General features: G+C 44.5%; 1 protein-coding gene across 2 annotated transcripts in view; it reads left to right on the forward strand.

Annotated features, from left to right (window-relative positions):
• Positions 1 to 24,964, forward strand: part of LOC306922290 (E3 ubiquitin-protein ligase SMURF2-like) — a 97,926-nt gene that overhangs the window by 17,109 nt on the left and 55,853 nt on the right. For both annotated transcript variants that reach the window (XM_079499774.1, XM_079499775.1), the window contains exons 2-3: positions 16,775 to 16,813; positions 20,001 to 20,109. In XM_079499774.1, the coding sequence (XP_079355900.1) occupies positions 16,775 to 16,813; positions 20,001 to 20,109 (148 nt within the window). The remainder of the gene's footprint in view (positions 1 to 16,774; positions 16,814 to 20,000; positions 20,110 to 24,964) is intronic.

The raw sequence follows: 24,964 nt of genomic DNA on the forward strand, positions 1-24,964 counted from the left end.
CTACTTTGTCCCTGTACTAGGCTGCTGCCACTTCCCGCTGTCCCTGTTCACTCCACAGAATCTGCGCCGCCATCATCAAATAATAGCAGTAAAGGGCATTGATGTGGCAATGCCAAGAAACACCAAGTTACTGAGGGAATGTTGTTCGCTCGCAGCCAGATCCTAATTCACTCGGATGTGTCAGACTCCAATGTTTTTCTTTTTTACAGATGTTCTTTAATGCTTGCCAAGTTTAGATCAGTTTAGTGTCTTAGTGTCACTGTGACTGGTCCAGTCAGGTTTAGATCAGTTTAATGTCACAGTGTAGTTGGTTCAGTCGACTCTAGCCTCAAAGTATGCCTGCATTGCCTGGGAAATCCATTGTATTTATTTTACCACAGGTTAACGTCTTTTCTGACCATTGCTAGAGCATAATAATGAATAAGTAAATCTCCTTTTGGCCTGGTTGGAGGGGGATTATGAAGATAGTTGCCGAAGGGGAACTTTTGTTGCTTTCTTCACTTGGTAATGCTGTCTATAGAATGGCCCAAAGGAAGCAGGTTGGACTGTACGGATCGCACTTCACTCCCCCTCACACTGCTCTCCTGCTACTGTTCTGCAGTGTATCTGGTAGACCACTCAACATGTAGATATACTGTGTAGTAGTACACACGTACACACACACACACACACACACACACACACACACACACACATATCACTGTTATAGTGGTATTGCTGTGTGTGTGTGTGTTGCGTATCCAGTCTCCGCGTGGGGGGGGGGGGGGAGAGCGCGTGAAGACATGAGCGATTCTGCAGTTCTCGCAGAGTTGCCGTGCAGATGGGGGGGATCAGGTAGCTTGGACGGCGCCGGTATACCGTGCCCCCCACCCACCATTTAACAAACCCACACATTTAACAGTGGTCTGTCGGGTCTCCCAACTGTATCCAGAGGTTCACTGAGCCATGTGCTGCTGTCAACACCAAGCAACGCTTACCGTTGTTGACCAATCACTGACCCAAATACTTCATACTGTGTACACTTTTACCCAAATACTTCATACTGTGTACACTTTTTCCCCTGAAAGACTCGGGTGGTTCGTTCAAATTGTTAAATAATTACATCATAAATACTAGGGATGTCCCGATACCCCTTTTTCGTTTCCGATCCGTTTCCGATCCAACAAATTATGTGTTAGCCGATACCGATACCGATGCTTTTTTTTAAAAAAAAGTGTAAAGTACATGTACTCATGTTGGTTGCGTTATCACGTAGAATAACGTGAAGTTTAGCCCTGGTGATGTTCCACTTTGCATGCACACACACACACACACACACACACACACACACTATATATATGCTTATTATATTTTAATAATCTTCTCTTTATTTTAACCAACCAAGGCATCCCTTTGCACTACATTTTACTAGGGCCTTTTATACAGTACCTTTCTAAAAGACAGAGGGAACTGTTAATTGTGTACCGTCACTTTAAATGCGTAATGTATACATCATCGTACGTTGGTGTCACGCACCAAAAATAGCCAGTCTACAAGCTCACACCGCGTCTGGTTGCACTGCGTTGTGAGCTTGTAGCTCTGCCTTTTCAGCAACGATAGATTGCGAAGTTGCATGCACTGATGCACATTGGAATACGTCACGTATTATGTGAGACTATTCAATCGATCTGCGGGAGATATTACAACTAAGCTTCCTCCCCGCAAACATATATCGTATGCGGGGAGGAAGCGTCAGTGAATCCTCGCTATGAGTCTGGCCGCGCCAGGCTAACAGCTGACGGCTCCCGTGTTGTTTCGACTCGGTGCAGACATGATGCAAAGGTATCGCATTTGGGTTTAATACAATGCATTATTGACAGATGCATTAAAATGTAACCAAACTTTTCCACCCGTTCCACCCACGGCGCAAGTTACCATGAGCGTCAGACCACCGTGGCCCAGTCAGTTTAGAGTTTATTTGTCCAGTCTAACTTCGAAGAGAGGGGGAGAAAGAAAAACAACAAAAGATAGTCTACTACTCCTTGTGCATGCAAATTTATGTTAGTCGCAAACTACAGCAAGCCGCCTTTGTTTTAAATTGTCCCCCATTCGCACGTCGGCAAAGGCGTTCACACCTACGGCTGGAGATTTCAATACCGGCGGCCCCGTCTCACCGTGCTGCGCGCATTACGTGATTAAATAAAATGTGTAATGTGTAATGACACATGACGTCCCCCCCCCCCCCCCCTCACACTACATTGTTCCTCAACGTAGTGCGACTTGCAGTTTCACTGCAATCCCACTTTGTGTTCATGATTTGTGGCATTTTGTTCTGCTATCTGCTGGATATATGCCGCTTACCAGGTGAGCCACCGGGGCAGCCAACTGTAGTACATTGAACATGTAGTGTCAGCTTCTTCCTGGCTGTTGATAGATGAGCTCCACAGCCACAAACAGCTGTGGACTTTAACAGTTTGACTGCGGGATAAAAACCGCAATCCCCATTTGACTACCTAGTTTTTCACTAACCTTTGAAGAACCACCGCGCCGACATCATCATAAAAATCTGCCTTGAAATGGTGTGATCCTTTGTGGTTGTGTTGAAAAATAATCTAAAGTGCCGATCAACAACGAAGAGCGGAGGAGGAACGCTCCTGTGACATCATCCGAACGGGTCACTTATCCCACTCTGTCCGATGGAAACCCTGGAAGTCTTAAAACGTATTAAAAACGCGAATTAAACAATGAAAACATAACTCGTGTAACTCGTGAATGGGAGGGAAAGTGGTAACTGTAAAAGTCTGCCAAGCTCAGCTGAATATGTACGCACGCACGCACACACGAGTGGCCGATACAGCAGCCAGATGGGAACCGCGAGGTTCCCAGTTCGATCCCGGGCTCCCCCAGAGGTAGTGCCGAAGTGTCCTTGAGCAAGACTCTGAACCTCTAATTGCTCCCGATGTGCAGGTTGGTGCCTTGCATGGTTTCCTCCACCATCAGTGTGTGAATGGGTGAATGTAATGCACAATTATTAGATGTAAAGTGCTTTGGATAAAAAGCACTGTACATCTAATACACACACGTGCACACCCACGCACACACGCACGAGTGGCCGGTACAGCAGCCGGATGGGAACCGCAGACTGCAGAGCTCTGTCTCACCATCAATCTAATTATTCTTTCTCTCTGTGAATACAACTATATAAATCAAACCGCCCAATTGACACAATTAAATAGCGGTACTTTGGCCCATTGTAGCTAGTACTTGCTTCTGAAGCTGGGCATACTCTTAAGTCTCAGTCCCTGCTACATTTTCTCCAAAATGGTCAAATGGTTCATATATCCATGCTGCTGCTCTTCACCTGTGCCGCGTGGGCTGAGAGGAAATGGTTTTGCCATTGCTCACAGGTACGCTGACGCTCTGCATTTAACAGGAAGGTCGTCATGTGGATCTCATATGTACAGTGTATATGTATGACGGGCGCCAGCTGCTCTCAGCCCCCTGGCCTCTATATCGCCACAGAGCTGGACAGCGCAGCGGCTCCCGTCAGATAAAAGCCCATGCCAGTTTAAAACGGGCACTGTCGTTTCTACAGTGAGTCATGTAGGAGCGGCATTCCACCGGTGTGACGCCACGCGTTACTCTCTCAATGAGCCTTGATTTTGGAAGCTTCCCGTGTGAGTCTTTTGTTTGCTCTATGACTCTCTCCTTATACCACCTTCACCCCCCCCCCCCCCCACACACACACACACACACACACACACACACACAGTCACGCCCTCCCTCAAAACATCATTGTCACATCACAACAAGTTAAAAGGTGTAAAAGTTGTAAAAAAGGTGTAAAAAAAAAATATTTTTCGTACACGCTCCCAGTGTTTTGTAGTTAAAAAAAGTGAGTGTGCAGTGCCTTTCATGGCGATGATGTCTGATGATGATGTAAGCCACAAAGCCACACGTTGGAAGATTTCTGTTTTCCCCTCTATGTCCCCTCCACCCGTTCCTCTCCCCCGCCCAGGGTCCTGGTGTTCCTCTCCCTCCCTCCCACCCAGGGTCCTGCTGTTCCAGACTGCTGGCACCTCCTCAGGGAGTAGAGCATAGAGAGGGGAGTGCCGTCTGGTCAGCCAGACTGTTGGCTCTCTAACCTGTGACATAATCGGCATCTCAGGCATTCACTGGGCTGAGGGCTGGGGATGTAGAGTAGAGTAATGGGTTCTGAGAGGAAGTGTAACATAGATTAGAAACCTGGTTTGGCGTGTGTGCGTGCGTGCGTGCGTGCGTGCGCACGCTGGGAACTTAAGGTATATTAAGTGGTCATTGTACTTGATGTCTTGTCAAGGCGGTCACCTACAAACGCACCCAAGTGTCTGGGGCTAGTCGTATGCTAGCAGTACATGCTGCACGTCTTTCTGTAGTGAGCGAGCAAGCCCGCCAGGGAGGCGTGATGTGAGGAAGAGGAAGTGTTTTTTTGTTTAGCTGTGGAACAATGCTGTGAATGAGACGGCACAGCCTGAGCCTGCAACAGGAGTCATAACAGGGGCGAGGGTGAAGGGCTGCTCGCATCACCGCTGGGGCGAGGGCGAAGGGCTGCTCGCATCACCGCTTGGACCATCTATGAAGGGCTGCTCGCATCACCGCTTGGACCATCTATGAAGGGCCGTGGCCATGTGTTCTCACGGGGATGGGTATATGTTGTTTATGGTTTCTTTGGATTGGATGCTTGTTTTCTCAACTTATTTCTAATACAATGTTCCTCAGCTTTTCCAAAGCTACTAGGCTACCTGTTTTGGGATTTTGTCAGACCAGTTTATCACCAGTCCACTGACACTATAAAACATATACCACTACTACTGTAGCAAATACCACCACAAATAAAGAGAACACAATTATTATTGTTGTTGTTGTTATTATTATTATTAAATGCAGGGCTGCAACTATTGATTAGCTTCTTACTGATTATTCTATTATGTTTTCAATGAATGAAGATTATTATTATTATCGATTAACGATGCAAGTCAGAAAGGATGCAAGTTGGGAATGCATGCCCCACCCGGTTATACAATACCCTTTGTATCTGTTATCAGAGGATTTGTTGTACTTCTGTCTGTCCGTCTAGGGCTGGACAAGAGCACTGTATATGTCCTCTCCTAACTCTCAACTCGGATATCACATCCTTTAGTGGGCTCTGCCTGCTGTAGGCCCGTGTCCATTCTGTGTCCCCTTGGTACATCCATCCAGCCTTGTCCCGTGATAAACCCCTCAAAGACACGGAAGGTGCTCGTTGCACCCTGTGTCTTCTTTGTGCTGTGTGTCCTGTTGTCGTGTCTCCAATCCCAGTGTTCCACATTGTCTCAGTCAGAAAAAGTAGCAAAAAAAACATGGGCTAAATGTTGCGTGCCGCACCCTTGGTGAATAGCGTTTGTCCAACGTCCCAATAATCCAACATTACTAACCCTAACCATAAAAGCATGCAGCTGAGTCTTAATTGGCCACGTATGTCGGACTAACGCATGATCCCCGTGATATTATTCATATCCTCATTTGTTTGAAAACACTTACCCTGGTACAGTGGTTAGCTGCTCAGCACATACATGCTGGTCTCATCTCGTCACAGCTCCCTTGACCCATAACAAATAAGCGATCAGGTACACAGAGGGCGTGGTCGGACAAGATACTGCATGCTTCATTTCAGGGAGGTATTGTATAATGTAGCTATGATCCAACATGACACCACTTGGCGACCTCTTAAAGGTATCTCAAAAGCTGATCTCTTCCGTTTTTATGTCTTCTGCATCCTGGTTGAGTTGCATTTAATTGAAGTCCAAGTCATGGCGCACACACAAGCAGCAGGTTATGTTCCAGGCTGCTGGTGGTGGCTTTTAGGTCACTGAACACTTCTGTCTTGTTATCTGTGTCGTATTTTATTGCAGATAGACAGGTTTTCCATCCTGACCATTTGGCTGTCAGAAAGTCCTTTTATTCAGTGTCTAAAGTGCTGCAAGAGTGGAAGTTCTTTGTTGGCTCTGAAAGGCTTGGCCCTTACGTTTTTTTTCTTTCTTTCTTTTGCAAGACTACCTTCACCCTGTTTTTAATGCCTACACAGCCAAAATCTCTACACAGTTTTCCTTGTAAACACCCCTTTGACCGCTTTGTTGACCGTGCTAATATTTAGTAACACTTGACATTTAAGGGCTTAATGCTGTGTGGGTATAATGGCAGAGCGCCGCTGACACAGAAAACACATCAGCTCATTAAAGGAAAAGAAAAAGAAAAATAATCAAGCCAGTATTTATCCCTTGATGTTTAAATATTTGACATGGATGTCCCATGGAATTTTAAACCACTGCTTTCTACCAGGGATGGGGTGAATAACTGCCTTTTGCAATTTACACATTCAAAATGTGTCCCCTGGATTTTTATGCTGTCACAATGTACTGGTTTAAAACATTTAGGCTTTAAGTTATTTAAACCCAGTTGCTGTTTTATATGATTCCAGTAAAGAAGGTCAAGGAACCACACGATAGGCAAGGCACACCACTCAAAACTCTTCAGGCCTACTACACACAGTACGTTTTGGATTAAGGCCACATATTTTATTGTGATGAGCACAAATTGTCAAGTTATCATGTCGTGTCAAACTGATCTCACAAGGATTCATTGAGAATCCTTACCTTGTCGTACAGCAGCTCTGTGCAGGAGGATGGAAAGCCAACAGTTTAGGTTCCCTGCCAACACCCACCTTCACACTCCCCCCTGTCTGTCCCCAGAGCCCATCTGTCAAATAGACACTTCTCGCCCCCTCCAGGTTTGTGTTGGCGATAGGGTGACACGTCTCGGTTTCAGCCCCTGACAGAAAACAGACGCCGCTTGATTCCAACTGACAGCTCTGTTCAATACCGGAGGGAGAAGGAGGGATGTACTATTAGCCACTGTAGTGTTTCCCTGTTCTACTGTTCCAACAGCCACATACCACATTCCTGTTTTCACTGTTCTAAAATATTGAGTATGGGGCCTAATGCATTGGCTTATGGCCTTCCCATAATAACGTTACACTGATTTGACACTGGGAATAGGATTAGGAGAGGCGATCTGGGCCCTACAAAAGAGATTAGTTTGCTTCCAAAATAGCGGAGCAGATTAATGATATAATGCAAGCATGAAATTTGGCACAAATTCTCTCTAAGGGCCACTCTTATGGAAAAGGCGCTGGCCAGGCCACTCAAAATTCCAAGATGGCGACTATTTTTTTCAACATGTCAGCCGCCTTAGCGGGCAGATAATGATATGATCAGTGTCGGCTGATCACTTAACAAAACTACCACACACTATCGGTATGCAAGCGTCATTTAACTGCTCTCTTGTTTCCTAGTGGGTTGACTGTGGGTTTACTCTTACTGATAAATAGGAATTCAATTTCAGATTTAGCCAACATACCAGAAAAACAGGCAGTGCACCGTCACGCAATCACTTAATTTAGTGCACTTAACTTAGCCACAGACTCTTGGGCCTCGACATTGCGGTTAAGCAGTACTGTGGTGTAGCGCTGGCCCTGCGTAACATCCTTTAGGCCTCCTGGTGGTACAGGGCACACACACACACACACACACACACACACACCCTCCCCCAACAATATGCAGTGATCCACTGAGAGCCGTTGCAAAAAGGAGGTACTCAAGACTCCCTTGAGAAAACAAGTGTGAATCCCCTGCAGACCTCCCTGGCCCTGTCTGTTGATGACCTCTCTTACCCTTTGACCAGCACTAATGCCAACTTTCAGCCTGACCTTTGTGTTCAGCCATCTTAGCATGCTTCTCAGAATACAAAATATTGATGACCATTAATCATTACATGGCATTTTTATAAACCATGTTTATGTTCTGTCCCATTAGATTTTAATGCTCAGGTAGTCGTGTAGTGCACCGTTCCATTCTGGCCATGTGCTACATGTCTTCCATTTAGGAACCTTTGGTTTATTCTCTCTAAGCCAATGAAAATCTTGACACTTCACATCACAAAATCATATCGGATGGGTGCTCCGTCCAGAAATACTTAGTGAAAGTATATGGATTCATAGTTACTTAAAGGCCACATAACTATAACTAGACCAACCTACTCAGGAATGTTGCAACTGCAAGGTCCCGAGTTGGGAATGCATTCCCCACACAGTAATGTGAAACCCATTGTACCCATTGTCAGAGTACCCGTGTGTCCGTCTGTCTGTGTTTTATGAGCATAACGGTCGGATTGGTGTTTCTGGACAATTGGATCTCCTTATATACCTATATATGAGTGTATCGGTTGGATCGGTGGTTCTGGACAACCGGCTATCCAACCGACTCGACGCTGGGCACATCACTTCCTCTGGTCGTCTACGACTCGTCTGCAGAATTTGAAGTCTGTCGGTCGGATGTTTTTTGTCGGAATGTGTGAACTACAGTCTGGCAATGGCATACACGTGCACAGAAGGACAGACTCATTTTGTGCATTTATATTAGAATTGATACTCTTTTATATTTGTCTAATCAGTGTGTGGCTTCTTAGCTTGCCAACCCAGAATATCTCATCTATTTATCATCATCTATCTATTTCATTAGCTGAGGTGACAAAAACAAAAAAGACAAATCATCACCACTTCTTTGTTTTCTTCTGTCGGAGGCAGAGCCACGTGTGGGCTTGCAGGCTTAATGTGATTGTGTACAGTACACAGGCTCAGACCTTTAACCTGCTGGTTCCCTTGGGGGAAGGAAGCTGCTGTGGCCGACCTCTGGGAGTGTGATGACAATAGGGTCTAGGTCACTGGCTAGCCACTGTCTGTCTCCAAGCCCCTCAGCTACCAGCCAATTGTAAAGGTGTTCCGTTAGATGTTTAGATAAGCAGGGTTTGGCTTGGTCACATGGTCCATTCTGTTGATTTATAGATGTTTTCAGACCATAGAGTGGGGTCGGTCTTGACAAATGGTCCCCAAACAGCTGCTGTTTCAAGTGTCCTGAACAGACAATAAGGCATGTTTAACCCCTCAGTGACCCTTTAAGAAAGGATTGCAACAAAAAGTTGCAACAAAACATGTGGTTGTTCTTTGAAGAACTGGAAGTGAAGTGAAGTTAACCTAAACCATGCTTGGCATTTCTGTACTTGTAACTGAATATGAAGACACTGAAAAATCCTGTGTGTTCGTTTAATTTTGAGAATGTAAAATGTAAATGAACTCTCAGCAGTTTGCGGTATAGGCTGGCTGATTTAGTGTATAAAAGTGGCGTAGAATTTATTTCTGTCCAAGACACACCAAAGGGCAAAGTAAAAATATCAAGGCAGCATCTGTCATATTATGCAAGATTGTCTGTCTGTCTGTCTGTCTGTCTGTCTGTCTGTCTGTCTGTCTGTCTGTCTGTCATTTGCATGCAACTGTATTGGGAAATGAGTGTGCACATTCACAAAAGTACATATACAGTTGTATGTATTGCAATAAAATCACAAAATACCAAGGCACACCTGGACTTGTCTCCCTGCCCAGAATCATACACATTGGGGAACTCGGTTTGTGCCTAGTTTGGTCAATATGAAAGAGATGCACTCTCATTGTTCAAAAGGGTCTTACACCCCAGAATATGAGAATAAAATCACACCCGTGTGAACTGAGTGGTGTAAGGTCTTATATAGACTGATCAACTGTGGTCTGACGTAGTGTCTGACGTAATGAAATCACACCAGTGTGAACTGGGTGACCATAGCAACCATGCTCATTTTTTGAGCACAGACAGACAGACTAACAAAGCCAGTTGTAGGAGTGGTTTACACCACTCAAAAAATGACACCTGTGTGAAGTGAGGGGAGCTCTTATAATCTATTGTTATATTGTTATTGGGTTTAATTGGTGTAGGACTGAAATAGCCAATTTTGTTTAGGTACTGTAACATGAACTCCTGCTTGTCAGCTGTTGCCCTACTTGATCATTCACCAATTTATCTTCAACGTACATGTTGTGTCCACTAATTATTGTTAACGTTAGCATTCGCAATGTACTGGACAACACTCCTCAAGTTATAGATGACATTCAGACTACCCCTTTTATGTATGGCTATTAGTTTGAGGACAGATAAACGACAGTGTGTGTATGCTTTGCAAGTGAGTGCACTACACTTACAGTATGTGTACACTGTACAGTATGTGTACAATACTGCTTGTATTGTGCGGAGGGGTGTACATACAAGCATGTACTAGTGTATGTGCATTTGAGTATGTACTGTATTGTGTCTTTGTAATAGTATTGGTGTACCTGCACATTATTGTAATTTTTGTTAGTGCTATGAATTGTTTTTTGACTACTTTGTACTTATGTTTTAGTTATAACCTTTTATGCTGTACTCAGTGTACTGCCTAGTTTTTCACTAACCTTTGAAGAACCACCGTCAACTGCGCCGACATCATCATTCCGTTTCATGAAAATCTGCCTTGAAATGGTGTGATCCTTTCCTTTGTGGTTGTGTTGAAAAATAATTCAAAGTGCCGATCAATAACAAAGAGCGGAGGAGGAACGCTCCCGTTGCGCGCCACCATTGCCATTGGAATGCATTGGGCCTCAATATCCCAGAAGCCTTTGCATGCCAGTGCGACTGAAACTTTTCCGGTGACGTCATCCAAATGCGTCACCTATCCCACTCTGTCCGATGGAAACCCTGTAAGACTTAAAGCATATTAAAAACGTGAATTAAACAATGAAAACATTAACTGTGAAAACGTGTAACTCGTGAACAGGAGGGAAGCTGTTCCAAATCAATTAACTTGTGTAACTCGTGAATGGGAGGGAAAGTGTTAATTCATAGAAAATCACACTTGTGAAGTGAGGGGCACTCACTTATCATCATACATCATCACATTCCAGCCAATCACAATTGACGTCCTCACTTTTCTGTACTTTTTATTTTGTGGTACACACATACACAAAAAGCTGGCTATAGGCCACTATAGAGCGTCGCAGTCCTACCATGGACCAGGAAATGAATCCCAATGCATTTTTCCCATAGACATTTCTTAAAGTATTTATTTAAAGACGGTTACAAAGCCAACTCGAGTCGTGACAACTCATGACAACACAAACAATATTTTGGACCAAACAAATAATTACAAAGAAGAAAAACAACAAAAAAAGTGTTGTAACCTGCCGTTTTTTTGTTCGGCCCAATTTTTTTTGTTTGTTGTCATGATTTGTCACGACTCGAGTTGGCTTTGTCCACGGCGTAAACGTCTTTAAATAAATACTTTCTGAAATGTCTATGAGGAAAATGAACGGAGAATCATTTCCTGGTCCAGGGTAGGGGGCGGGACTGCGACGCTCTATAGGAGTATCGTGCTCAGCAAATCAAATCATCGCTAGGTGGTACACACATTGCTCAGCCAATCAAATCATTGCTATGACACTATGACACACAAACACACACATCTGGGCATAGGAAGGGCTAGTGCCCCTCAAAACGTGTGCCTCGGAGCACAGGTCAGGTAGGCCAATGTGGCCTAGTGGAAATGTGCATGCAAAATTTCACAGAAATCACACGTTCATGATTTGAGGCATTTGGTTAAGATTGGCTTCCAAAGTTTGCAGAATTGGTCAGTTTTTGAACAAATCAGGATGGAATATGGAAAACCGGACAGATCCATGTTGATCACATGACTATAAAGATACTCTGCTGATTTTGGGACAAAATCTGTCGGAAGCATGCACGCACCCCCAGATTGGACCATTTGTCATTGTTGTTATCACTTTTTGTCTATTTAATTTAGTCTGTGCTACTTCACTTATTCACCAGATGGTGTTTTTTGTAAGCAAATTAACAAGCGGAACAGAGAAAGCATGCTATGAAAACACATTGCTTCCATTAGCAGCTTGTTAAGAAGCCGGCAATGCACCGCACACAAACTTTGCTCAAGCCAAGGTATTTGTTTTGATGCAACTCTGCACCTGCAAAACTCAGGCACAGTTTCCGTCAACTGTTTGTATGTACCACTTCCACTCCTTTCTGCATCTATTTCATTCAGGGCTCCTAGATTATCACTAGCATCCCTTTGCTCTGTCCATTGCTTCATTGTGCCACTGCCTTGCATCCATTCATCAGCAGCAGCAGGCTGCTCTACCCAGCAACAGAGTCTGTGAGAGGTCATTGATAACGATGAAAGGGGCTTTTACCTCAATGCTGGTGGTGCTGGTGGCTGAGACAGTGAAGCAGTGTGCAGGTTAATCCCTTAATCTCCATTAGCGTAGCTGAGTAACTGGAGAGCCACGACTCCCTCGGTGCTCAGCCTGACGGCTACTTAGCACCGTTACCTCAGATCAGCAGTGGTGGCCCACTATAGCAAAAAAAAAAAAAATGTTTCCCAGAGAAACACAATTTTGGATATTCATTCATGAGTATACTCGTCAATTCAAAACATTCACTGCCATGGACTTAATGAACAAAGCATACATATCTAGATGGGAGGATTTAGGCCCCTGTCCACATCATGGCCCTGTGGCTGAGTTTGTATCTTGTCTCCATTCAGGAGACCGTGCCAAGACTTCAAATCCATGTGACTTTTTATATTTCTTTCTCTGCCTTATTTATTTGTTATTTTGCACACATAGACACGTGTCCATTTTGTAGTGTCACAGGAGACCTTTCTGGCTGCCTAGATTCAGCGCCCAGGCTGTCGGCTTTGGCTGTATAATTTACTCCGTTGAGCAGTTTGTTCGTTTTCACCCAGCCAGCGCTGTAATTTGGTTTCTGTTCTGTTATGTTGGGATTCCATCTGATTCGTTTGGCTGTGTTAAATTGGTCACTCTCACCAGTTCCTCACTGGGCAGGGCAGCTGTTATTCTGAGTGCTCATGCTTTTCAGAAATGGTATAACTTCTTTCTCTGTCTCCATGTGGTTCAAGACACTGAGATGAAGCTAGTATACAAACTGTAATCCGTGTTCCTGCTGTCCCCCTTGAACCAGACTTTAGCATGAACCTGTGATCTACTTTTCATAATCTGTCATGTCACATTTATGTATATTATGATCTAGAACGTCTACTCAAGTCTACTGAATATCCTAGTTTGGAAATTTGAGAGCTCCACCATAAAGCTTTATTTCCCACAAATACATATATTTCCCATGTACAGTCGTCCAGGTCATCTCGTACACAAAACTGTATACATTTTAGAACTTTCTTTTTTACAGTATCTCTCTCTCTGCCTTAATATAGAGCCCGCTGCTGTTCGGAAGGATGGCAGAGTAAGTACATATAGGCACTGGTTGCATAGGCACAGATCCCTGCACACCACACAGGATATGCCCATTGTTTCAGCGTCATGACCAGCCTTGCCCAACAGTTAGCGACAAAGTTGCAGGAATTTCAACTTTCACAAGCTTTTCTTTTTGCCTCCCAACAAGGCAACAACTGTATGTCTGAAAGTCTTTTTGAGTTTGGGATCCAGTGAGAAAGGCATACAGGCTGTCATGCGGCCCGGCGAGCCAGGCATATGAAAAGGCTTGCGGGGATGAGGGGCCTGGGAACGGAGAGCCGCACGTCACCTGTGCCTCATCTATTAATAATGAGCTGGGAAAGGCTGCAAAAAGAGGGCAGGAGAAGTCTGTGTGAGCGTTTGTGCATCTGGGTTTGGACTGTGTATCTGCCTGCTTTCAACCCTGGTATAAACTTATGCGCACACACACACACAAGCTAGGGCAGAGGGTGACTGAGTGCATTCCAGAGTTGGGAGTTGGGACTGGGAGCTGGTTTTGGGGATCGGTGCATTCCCAGCGGTGGCCCCAGCTCTGTCTGTCTGAGTCTGGTGCACAGCAGGAAACCTCATCTCCTTATTTTGTGTGTGTGTGTGTGTGTGTGTGTGTGTGTGTGTGTGTGTGTGTGTGTGTGTGTGTGTGTGTGTGTGTGTGTGTGTGTGTGTGTGTGTGTGTGTGTGTGTGTGTGTGTCTGTGTCTGTGTCTGTGTCTGTGTCTGTGTCTGTGGCTCAGGAGGTAGAGCAGGTTGTCCAATGTTCCATGGGTCAGCGGTTCGAATCCCGGCTCCTCCTGTCTACATGTCGAAGTGTCCTTGAAGTGTCCAAACATTGCACAAATGTCGGTACACATTATCCCTATAGTTGTGATCTGTCCGATTTTTCATATACATTTTCTTCCTGATTGGCCAAGATTGGCATCTATAGTTTGCAGGAGTGGCTCATTTTGAACAAAATCAAATCATTCCGAACATCATGCAAATCCGTACACATTATCTCTATGGTCATGTGATCAAGACACAATGTGAATCACATGTGGCCAAGGACCTCCACCCAAAATGTACCTGACTACAACACGACCACTTCACATGAACACCAATAACTCTTTTACACTAGCACATACACAAAACTATAGTTTATGCCTGACTGGTACTATAATGTCCTTCATATATCATGTTCTACGAGAAACAATTTTTGCTACTACTCGTACAGATTTTCAGCACTCTCGCAATTTGTCGCAAATCAACGTTGTGTCTGTAATACATTCATTCAATGGCCCACCATAACCTACCTGGCCTGGCAGAACATGTTTCTAGTTATTTGTTTTCCCTGCTGCGTCTTTGCTCCAGCTAGGAACTCTCCTTTTTTGTGTTCCTTTAAGTACCATGCATTATGTCATGACCATTTGTCTGTGTTCATCTTGATGACATTGGACATAGATGCACAGGGCTGAGGTGAAGTGAGAGATCAGGGCAGTCACACTCTCCTTATTGACTGTCTGGGTCTGCCTCTGCTTCTTCTTCGCACTCATCTGTTTCCTTCCGCATTGCTATCTCTCCCTCTCATCCTCCTGTAGCCCCCTCCCTCGAGTCCCTCCCAAAATCAGTCCCTCTCTCCTGCTCAGCCAGTGAGGAGGTCAGACAGGACAACTGTGCTGTTCCCGGTGCCTGCCTCTCCTCTGTCTGTCTACTACAGTCTTTATGTCTGTCTCTCTCTCTCTCTCTCTCTCTCTCTGTCTCTTATCGCTGTCCTTATCCAGCGGGCCAGCGGCGCTGGAGAGTTTGTCCCACTCTAATGTCTAACTAGTGCTACAAAGCAAGCTTTGGCCCACTTCAGTCCACCTGGGGCAAGAGTGACATTTTAGAGAAGGAGAGGGAGGAGAGGTATAGCTGAGGAACACATGCTTTCTTTCTTTCTGTTCATCTCTGTTGAAAGCCATCACATGTTGGCTGTGATGCACACCTCGGGGACTTGCTTCATACAGGAAAGAATGCTTGTCTGCTCAATATTTTTACAAGGCGAGCTACGCATAATCTGCTCTTCCTCCTGGTCTCATAATGGGACAGCCAGGACAGAATGACGCGAGGGATGTATGGATGGATTACTGAGGGTTACTGAGGGGAAACTGTGTGGACTAGATATATATTCATAAATACTGGGACCATTATATGCTGTTGTAAACATGCACCACCCAAAAGTGATGTCATTAGAGGAGAATGGATGAAACCTCACAGTAGCCCAATTGAAAATTTGCAGAAAGAAATGTCATACTCAGGCTTTTAACCGAAGGCATAAATAGACTCGGGTGATATTACCAATGGTGGGGCAGGAGTCACAGGACTTCTAGGAGTTCTTCTCACTAACGAACACAAAGCTACAATATTGTCAATGGGAATTTAATGTTTGTGCTGCCAGAAGCAGCGAGTGCATTCTCCGACATTGGCAATGAGACTCGGCGCTGCCGGGGGAGGGCCGGCAGCTGCCGGAGTAGGTGGATGGATAATGACAGCTCCGTTCCGCGGCACTGTCGGTCCGTTCGGCGACTGCGCTCCAGACGCCACAACTGCCAGTAACAGCCGCGGCGCTGCCGGGGGGAGTAGCGGCATCTGCCGGTGAAGTTGGGGGGGGGATTATGTCACTCCACTGCCGCTCCATTTCGCAACTGCCGGTTCCGGTGAAGCTGGGGGGATTATGACACTCGACTGCCACTCGCTTCTGCGGCAGTGCGTTGGTCTGACATGCGTTGCATCGTGCTTATGGTTAGGGACCAGGGTAAGGGTTTGGGATAAAGTGCTTATGGTTAGGGACCAGGGTAAGGGTTTGGGATAGAGTGCTTATGGTTAGGGACCAGGGTAAGGGTTTGGGATAGAGTGTGCTTATGGTTAGGGACCAGGGTAAGGGTTTGGGATAGAGTGTGCTTATGGTTAGGGACCAGGGTAAGGGTTTGGGATAGAGTGTGCTTATGGTTAGGGACCAGGGTAAGGGTTTGGGATAGAGTGTCGAACTGATGCCACCGAGAAATACTACCGCCTGCCGCCGATGTTCCACGGCTGATGCCATGCGTTGCATCGTGCTTCCGGTTAGGGTTAGGTTTAGGGTTTGGGGTAGAGTGTCAGACTGATGCCGCCGAGAAACAATACCGCCTGCCTGTTCCGCGGCTGATGCCGCTGCCGGAAAATGCACTCGCTCTACCTCCCAATAGCTGAATATAGGAGGGGCTAGCGCCCCTCAAAAAGATCACTCTGTTAGTCTGTTGTGATCTTATCATCATACAACATCATTCATCACATTCCGTGCTCAGTCAATGAAATCATCACTGTGGTACACACAAACACTCTAAACTGACCAATCAAATTATCACAAATGTGGTACACACAAACACAAAAAGCTGGGCATAGGAGGGGCTATTTTAAATGTTTTTTTAAAGATGTTTTTAAGACATAATAGTTCTCATGGGATTGTTTGCTATGGTTTTGTGTACTTGTTAACGTCCACAGCTTAACTTGTTTTCTAACATCTGTCTCTCTGCCTCTTCTCTTCCAGTCCTGTGTGCGAAGAACCTGGCAAAGAAAGACTTCTTCCGTGAGTGGAATCTGCTTTTCCTTTTTCTTTTTTTTCTTTTTTTTCTACTATTCCTGTCCTGTGTTGAGTCCCACATGGATTAGAGAACTGGCTTTGTCAGCAGTGGCAGCGTGTTGGCTCTCAAACTGATGTCACTAAGGAGCTGTCTGTCTGTCTGTCTGTCTGACATGCAGAACCAGAAGGCCTGTCACGTGCACTGCCAGCCAAAGCTCTCATAATATGTGGAGCGATTAAGTATAAAAGTGGCACTTAGGAAGAACAAGGCACTTATAGAATATGAATTGAACTGCGTAGAGATCTAGTCTATGTGGTTCCAAGGTTTTATTCGATGCTCTTCTTTTGAAGTAGCATTTCCACTTAATGACCCTTTTGGGCTTGTCAGGACTAGAGCCACGTCTGAGTGGCAACAACCAGTTTTGGAAGCACACTTAACCTGAATAGTCTAGACTGGATGGCAGGTCATAGTCAGTATCCTGAGATGCAGATGTATTGTACTAATTGTGCCAGAGGGAGGTAGGTGAAGGGATATAAATAATGTCTGATTTTAATTTAATTTGGTGCAAGACACACACACACACACACACACACACACACACACACACACACACACACACACACACACACACACACACACACACACACACACACACAGTGAGTGAAATGCTGACTACTTCAAACCGTTTGTCATACAACTCCATTCATGTTATCAGGGCAGAAGATCTTCCTCTGTCACTCATCTTAATGCAAGCATGGATGTGTTAAGTTTCACCAACCAGACAGCTTTCACAACGGAGTAACCTAAAGCAGCACACGCCCTTAGCTTAATTGCCATCGTTATGGCTATAGTAAGGACATTGGATTGCAACTGACGCATCCTATTCAGCCTGTAGACTCGTTTGTCATTTAAGCCTGATATATACTTAGTTCCGTGTCAGTGTCGCACACCAAAAATAGCAGATTTACAAGCTCACAATGAGCTTGTGTAGCACTGCAGAGTGGCTCACAACCTCAGCCTGATGGCCTAAAAGTCTAATATCTCCCTTGAGTCATAGTGGTTAAGATGTTGGCTTTCCACACGGGAGACAAAGGTTCGATTCCTGGGTGTTAAACTTGTATATCGGCTATTTCCAGTGTGCAACACAACGTGCAGCTGACTGTAAATCAGGCATTACCTGGAAGCCTAGGATGTGATTACTATGAATAAGCGTGGGTTTTTCGTGACAGGGATGAGCTCATCCACACATACATGCACACCAAAAAAAATAACCAGCCAACAAGGGAACTCCCAACGGAGCAAATGTGACTTAACGGGTTTGACCAGTGTGAGGTATCGGTGCTCAGAGGCACAATCTATAAACAAACACAATGCATGTGCATGCGCACACACACACACACACACACACACACACACACACACACACACACACACACACACACACACACACACACACACACACACACACACACACACACACACACACACACAGAGCGTGCCATTACTATGAGACACAGACTAAATAGTATCCCTTATCAGATTTCCCTTTGAATAAGACACTGTGGAAAGACATGCCTTGGAGCCACTCGGCAGATAGCAGCAGTGCTTGTCATTTCCTCTCCCATGTTATGTAAATAATTCGGACTGTAAATAACGTCTCACTGGCAACATTTGCATGCCACTTCTACTGCATGACTTAGTTGATTTTAATATTTGTTTCCACACAAGGAGACCGTTCATTTTCAGTTGAAATCATCTATAAATGCACAAGCTTTATGTTGATGCTGATTTTCCTTTTCCAGCAGCACTTGGCACCTGCCCACAGAGCCAAAACTACACAGTGATGATTTAGGCCATGTTATCTGCATGGTGTTGTAACTGACAGTGAAAACAATGGTAACAATGGTTTCAACAGCCAGATAATCTAGGTTGTATTGTCAAGAGGAAGGTGTGAGACATAAGACTGAACAATTCAAATTAATTTACGGCTGTTATCAAACAAACCTGGGCTTCCATAACACCTCAACAGTGTCACCTCACTGTCACTGATCACCTCCATGCCATACCCCATTGATGAAATAATTTGTTCAAAAGTAGCCCAGACCAAGTATTGACTGCATACATTAATATACTTTTCAGATGGTCAACATTTCTCGTTTAAAAATCATTTCTCGTAAAATATTATAATTCATTGAGATAGGATTTTTGGATTTTCATGAGCTGTACGCCATAATCATCAAGATTAAAACAAAAAAAGGTTTTAAATACTTTGCTTTATGCAAAATGAATTGAGAATATATGAAAGTTTCACTTTTTGAATTAGACGCCCTGAGTGCGAGAAGCGAGGTTGTGTGCACGCCTCCACCTGGGTGATGGCAGACTGCTGGGCGAGCGCTGGCGCTTTGACATAGGGTGTCAGATCAACATATGGAATGAATTCTGTACTGGCCATATAAGTAGCATGTCTTGAGTGTACAAGGTTTGATGAGGTCAGATCAACATATGGAATGTCAGAACAGTTCAGCTCTATATATGGAGATCTAAGGGTGGCAGCGGAGGCAGTGTATTGAGTGTATTCATGGTACCTCCATATTTGAGCATGCCTGACACAGCACTCCATATACTTTGTGTGTATGAGAATGTATGAGAATAAAAAATAATGACAGGCAGATACAGGAACCATATAGGCATAAAAGGTATACAGACAGACAGACAGACGGATGGGTACAACAGATACGCTGTTGTTGTCAAATAACACACCTGTACTGTTGGACATACATTAGTTATGGACATGGACTGATCATGGTGATCATGTAGTGTAGTCTCTCCCAAAGGCCCATTTCTGACTACTTAAATTTTGTAGATTACTACAATGTCATGATGATGTAATATTTCTATTATGTTTTTGTATTATCTTTTGCAAAGAGTTTTAAGATTGGTACAATTTTGAGATACATTTTCAACATGCATGAATATAACCATAACATCAAACACACGTTACAATTTTGTCAAAAAATATCATCTTTTTCACCTGGGACCATTCAAATGTCCATCCATGCCGGGACCCGTGGCCCACTATACATAAGACAGTCACAGTGTCGTCCGTCTTCTTCTGATGCTATCAGGTTCGGACAGATAGTCATCTAAAAAGCCTCTCTGCTGAGTCTGCTCCTCTATATTTTGTCTTCACAGGACTGCCAGATCCATTTGCCAAGGTGGTGGTGGACGGCTCTGGACAATGCCACTCCACAGACACTGTGAGGAACACGCTGGACCCCAAGTGGAACCAACATTATGATCTGTAAGTGCTTATTAACATCTGTAAGCCGGTCACAAACACAATGTGTGCCACTCTAGGTCCTAGACTAGAGTCTAGGACTAGACTAGAGTCTAGGTCCTAGACTAGAGTCTAGGACTAGACTAGAGTCTAGGACTAGACTAGACTCTAGTCCTAGACTAGAGTCTAGGACAACTGAGGAGCAACCTGCCTTTTTAGCCTTCTGTCATCCCATTAAGATGTGAGGCCGATTTGTAAAATGTTTTCTGGAAAGTGTATGTTTCTATAATATCAGTGGTGCTCAAACGTTTTCATGTGGGGGGCATGATTTGTGCATTACTCTTTAATTAATACTATTATATTATGTCTGCCCTATGATTCCTGAGATCTATACTATTGAAATTAAAATAAAAAGATTTGGAAAAGAAAGAAAGTTACTATAGGGGAATGTGGAGAAGGGAGGGGAGGGGCCGGGTCAACCCAGGGGCCAAACTGGAATAGGAACAAATACGGGGCACAGTGAACACAGACCGTGGTCATGACAATTCTGTGATGCACATTAGTCTCTGTGTCTAGTGTGCATTAGGTTGACCTCTCATTCGGTCTCGTCGGTGGCAGCACTCATATCAGAATCTTCAGATCTTTGAATAACTGACAATTGTAATATTAACACATATTCTACCAATCCCCAGCAATAATTGAACGAACATGGCAGTGTCCCCCTGCTATGTTGACTACAGTATTTGCTTATACTGCATGGCGTATATTTGTGAATGCCTGTCTGCTCACAATACAACTGTATTTTAACTAATTCAAAGTTGATTACAGCCAGTTAAATTGTTCTGACATACCCTAACTTCTCCTTCGCTTTGCAGATGTAAGATGGTATGAGTACTGTACCTAATTGAGATTTCATACTGATTTAAATTCAAATGAGTGATTTTGAGCTTTTAAAGCACAATGACTTTAGTATACTGTACTTCCAGTACTGTATATTGTATATACTTTCTCTCTGTCTCTCTCCTCTCACCCTCTCTCTTTCCCCCTACATGGTAAAGGCAGCACCCACCCGTCTGCCCAACCTTCTCCTGCCTGACTTTATAACAGTTAGAGATGTTTTTTGTTTGTTTGTTTGTTTTGTTTTTTTGCCATCATTGCAGATATGCTTGCTCGGGGTGAGGGGGGGGGGGGGGGGGGGGGGCAACGTTAGGTCTCAGCTCTATATCTAAAGTGTTTTGGGACAACTTGTGATTTGACACAGTTACAAAATTGAATTGAAAGAAGTTGCCACTGAATGGCAATCTTCACGCATTTTACATCTCAAATGTTTTCCAGAAGCCACTTTTGTGAGCCACAATAATCACAAAAAAGTCCTTCAAAATCCCAGTAGGACTGCTCATGTAGGGGAAGTGTCTGTCTGTACCAAAGCCACAGCCATGTAACCCTCAGTGGTAGAAAAAGTACTGAATTTCAACTATAATACTGCAATATAGAAATACTCTGTTAGTAAAAGTCTGTAATTCAAAATGTACTTGAGTACAAAGTACTCATTGTGCAGAATGTCCCATTTCAAGTTTTCAAATGTATATCTTTTGAAAATGGCAAATGCAACACATTGTGAGCTTGTAGATTGGCTATTTTCAATTGGCTGGAATATATATGTAGGGCTGAAGTGGTTAATGTTTTGTGATAATAATCAAAATCTACAAAGTAACTAATAACTCAAGTTTTCAAATAAAACTAAAGTAGTTGAGTAAAAGTAAAATATTTGGTTCCAAGATGTAGTGGAGGAGAAGTAAAAGTATTAGAAATTGGAAATAGTCAAGTAAAGTCCAATAACCCCAGATTGTATTTAGGTACAGTACTTAAGTAAATGTACTTAGTTACTTTCCAGCAGTGTGTAACCCTCAGTTCCATACCATATAATAAACAGGAGAAGAGAAACACACTGTGACTCCCCAGTGGCACCGCACTGTAGGTTTTGGTTTCAGTCTCTGGCACTGCTTTGCGTGGCGCTGCTATGATAAGCGTGTGAGGAATGCAGAATCAGCCTCCCCTTTTCCGTGTGCACCAACACCCAGCTATAAACCACTATGGCCCTTTTAGCGTGCGCACGGTGCCTCTACAATACCCTGGGACTGTACACATTCCACGCTCCCTGCCCGGGCCAGACTTTCAGCAAAGTTATAGGATTTTAGAAGATCATACTAATCCAGTATTAACACCACTGTTCCTTATCACATATTGCGTCTGTGGTGGACGGGTTGTGCATTGTTTTGTGACATGAGGTGTGCTGAACTTTGTAACTTATGGCTCTGTTCATTGTGTTCAAACAAGAAGACAAATGTACTGTATGTTGTTAGTATGTATGTACCCTGTGTGAATACTGACTATTCATCATTTCCCTTTGGATATTTGATGGTTGATGGACGAATGGAGGTTAATTATCATTCCCCCAAATTTTAAATCTGGTTGTTTCCCATCTTCATGTTCATAGCTTAACATGTCATATTATTTATTTGGGGTTAGGGGCCAATAATGTCAGAAAAGACAAGCCCTAATCGTCTCATCTCCACTGAACTACTCCGTGCTTGGCTGAATGGAAGGAAGCAGTGTTTTCGCTGGGGGCCAGGGGGGGTGTCGTGAATGTCCTCCGTGTTGAGCTCTGTTGAAGGCTGTTGGGTCCAGGGAGTAATCACCCTAAAGGACCCAAAGGGCCCACTGGCAGACAGTTCAGACCACCACAGAGAGAGGCAGAGGAAAAGGAAAGCAGACTGAGAGCTGGTGGATGATGGAGCTAATGTAGGGAGAGCTGAGTGGAGGAAAGAAGGAATGAGGAGAGAGTGTGGTGGACAGAGAGGTGGACCCATATAGAAAGACAAAACCATAGAGGATGAGGCAGAGATGGTGGGAGGAGGAATTGTTGGAGAAGAATGTGTACAGTACTAGATTAACCCAACACACACACACACACACACACACACACACACACACACACACACACACACACACACACACACACACACACACACACACACACACACACAGGGACGACAGTGGTTCAGGAGGTAGAGTGGCCGTTTGAGAATAGCAAGGTTCCCTGTTCAATCCCAGGCTCACATGCACACACAAACTCACCTGTTTCGCCAGTACTTGTTCTGCCCTGGTCAGCATCAACATCAGGACCCGCTCTTGCCTATACCCCCACTCCCCCCCCACCCCACCCCCCACACACACGACTCTGTCTCTGAGGTGAGGAATCCCCAGTCAGTGACCCTTCACCTCTCCCTCTGCTTCAGGAAATGGTTGACATGCCACTGAGAGCAGATGGAGGGTGGGCTTGGTAGTCTGCCAGGACTGCCTCCTCTCCTCCGTCTGCAGTTTGAGGGGGTGGGGTCTGTTCCCATCAAATTCAGATCATAATGGCACCGCCAACCATGGACTGGGATCCATGGGATAATTCCCCTACAGTGCCACGCTGCCATGTTACAATATTTTACATGTGGTCAGTGTCCTGTTAACATTAATCACTTCACTTTCCACCTGGCATGCTTATTGTGGGCATTCATTCAGTTAAGACTGCTCCATGAGACTGGGAGATTAGGGGTGCGGTCCCTGGTTGAGTCATACAAAGATTATAAACATTTTACCCAATTAGAAAAAAAGAGTGCCCTTTGGGTGTTTGGCCCCTTCCGACCTTAAATGACACTGCCGGCCCTCCACCCAGCTGTCCCATTACCTTGGAATGTAATCCAATGTCCTGGTGGAAGCACAGAGAAACGTGTAACTATGGTCTGTCTCCTGGTCCAAACTGTAGATGTTCATGGTGACTGGTGAGCATGGTTTGTCAATGAACTCATCCATAATATATGTCTTGAAAATGCCCATACAATGTTGGATGTATTGGGGGCACAATTTGACTGTTTAATCAAAGTTTAAAAAAGGTACAGTATGACACTTGAAACCTGTTCACAGTCCAGACCCATGACTTAAGTTTGATGGCAATTACTATTGGTCTACCGTAGGAATGCAAACGCACGACGCGTTGCTGATTCTACATATAGGATGCCACCCCTCTTGGCACTCAGCATCAAGGGTTGAATAGTCCCTGCGACATACTAGCGCCATGTCTAGGGGGAGTACTTGTACTTAGAGCTGCCTCATGTTTAAGCCTTAGGAAACAGGAGATGGTCTCCTGACCTTTGGGCCACTGACACCTGCCTGTTCAGGAGATGCATGAGTTTTCTTTTTGTTTTTTGTTTTCTTTTTGGGCTTTATTGGATAGTGTTGTACAGTATGGTGACAGGAAATGGGGGGGGGGGTGACAAGCAGCAAAGGTTGTCGGGATCAATGAGTCGAACCCGCGACACGCTGTCAGGATTAGCAGCCTAGGTGCCCGGATCGCTGGGCCGGCCCGGCCGAGATGCATGAGTTTTGATATGGAGGCTATACTATATGTGACTAAATTTGACTGAGGGACTGCCATTGGATTTTTTTGGATTTTAGTTTTTTCATGTCATATGAAAGCAGGGAATCATAGCTTCAAATTGACATTGGTTGTTCAGTTTGACCCACCAGTTTTGGAGATATGGCGTATAGAGTAATGTCTTGCAGAAAACAGTGAGTTGAGAAAACAGGCTTGAAAGGTTCACTTCTGTGGTCTCTAACATTACACCTAGCTATATGTTTGGGCATTTATTTCATATTTACATGTCGATTTCAGCTCTGACACTTATTTCAGACATGCTCTAGTATGTGAAGTGTCTGCCTGTGCTATTAACTAATTTTGAAAAAAAAAAAGTGGTTCTCCTCTGGTGAAAAGCTGTAATTTGTGCGATGGCAGTCTCTCAGTCAAATCTGGTCACATATGTAGTTATGA

This window comes from Electrona antarctica (genome assembly GCF_951216825.1).
Source record: "Electrona antarctica genome assembly, chromosome: 4".
Taxonomy (NCBI): Eukaryota; Metazoa; Chordata; class Actinopteri; order Myctophiformes; family Myctophidae; genus Electrona; species Electrona antarctica.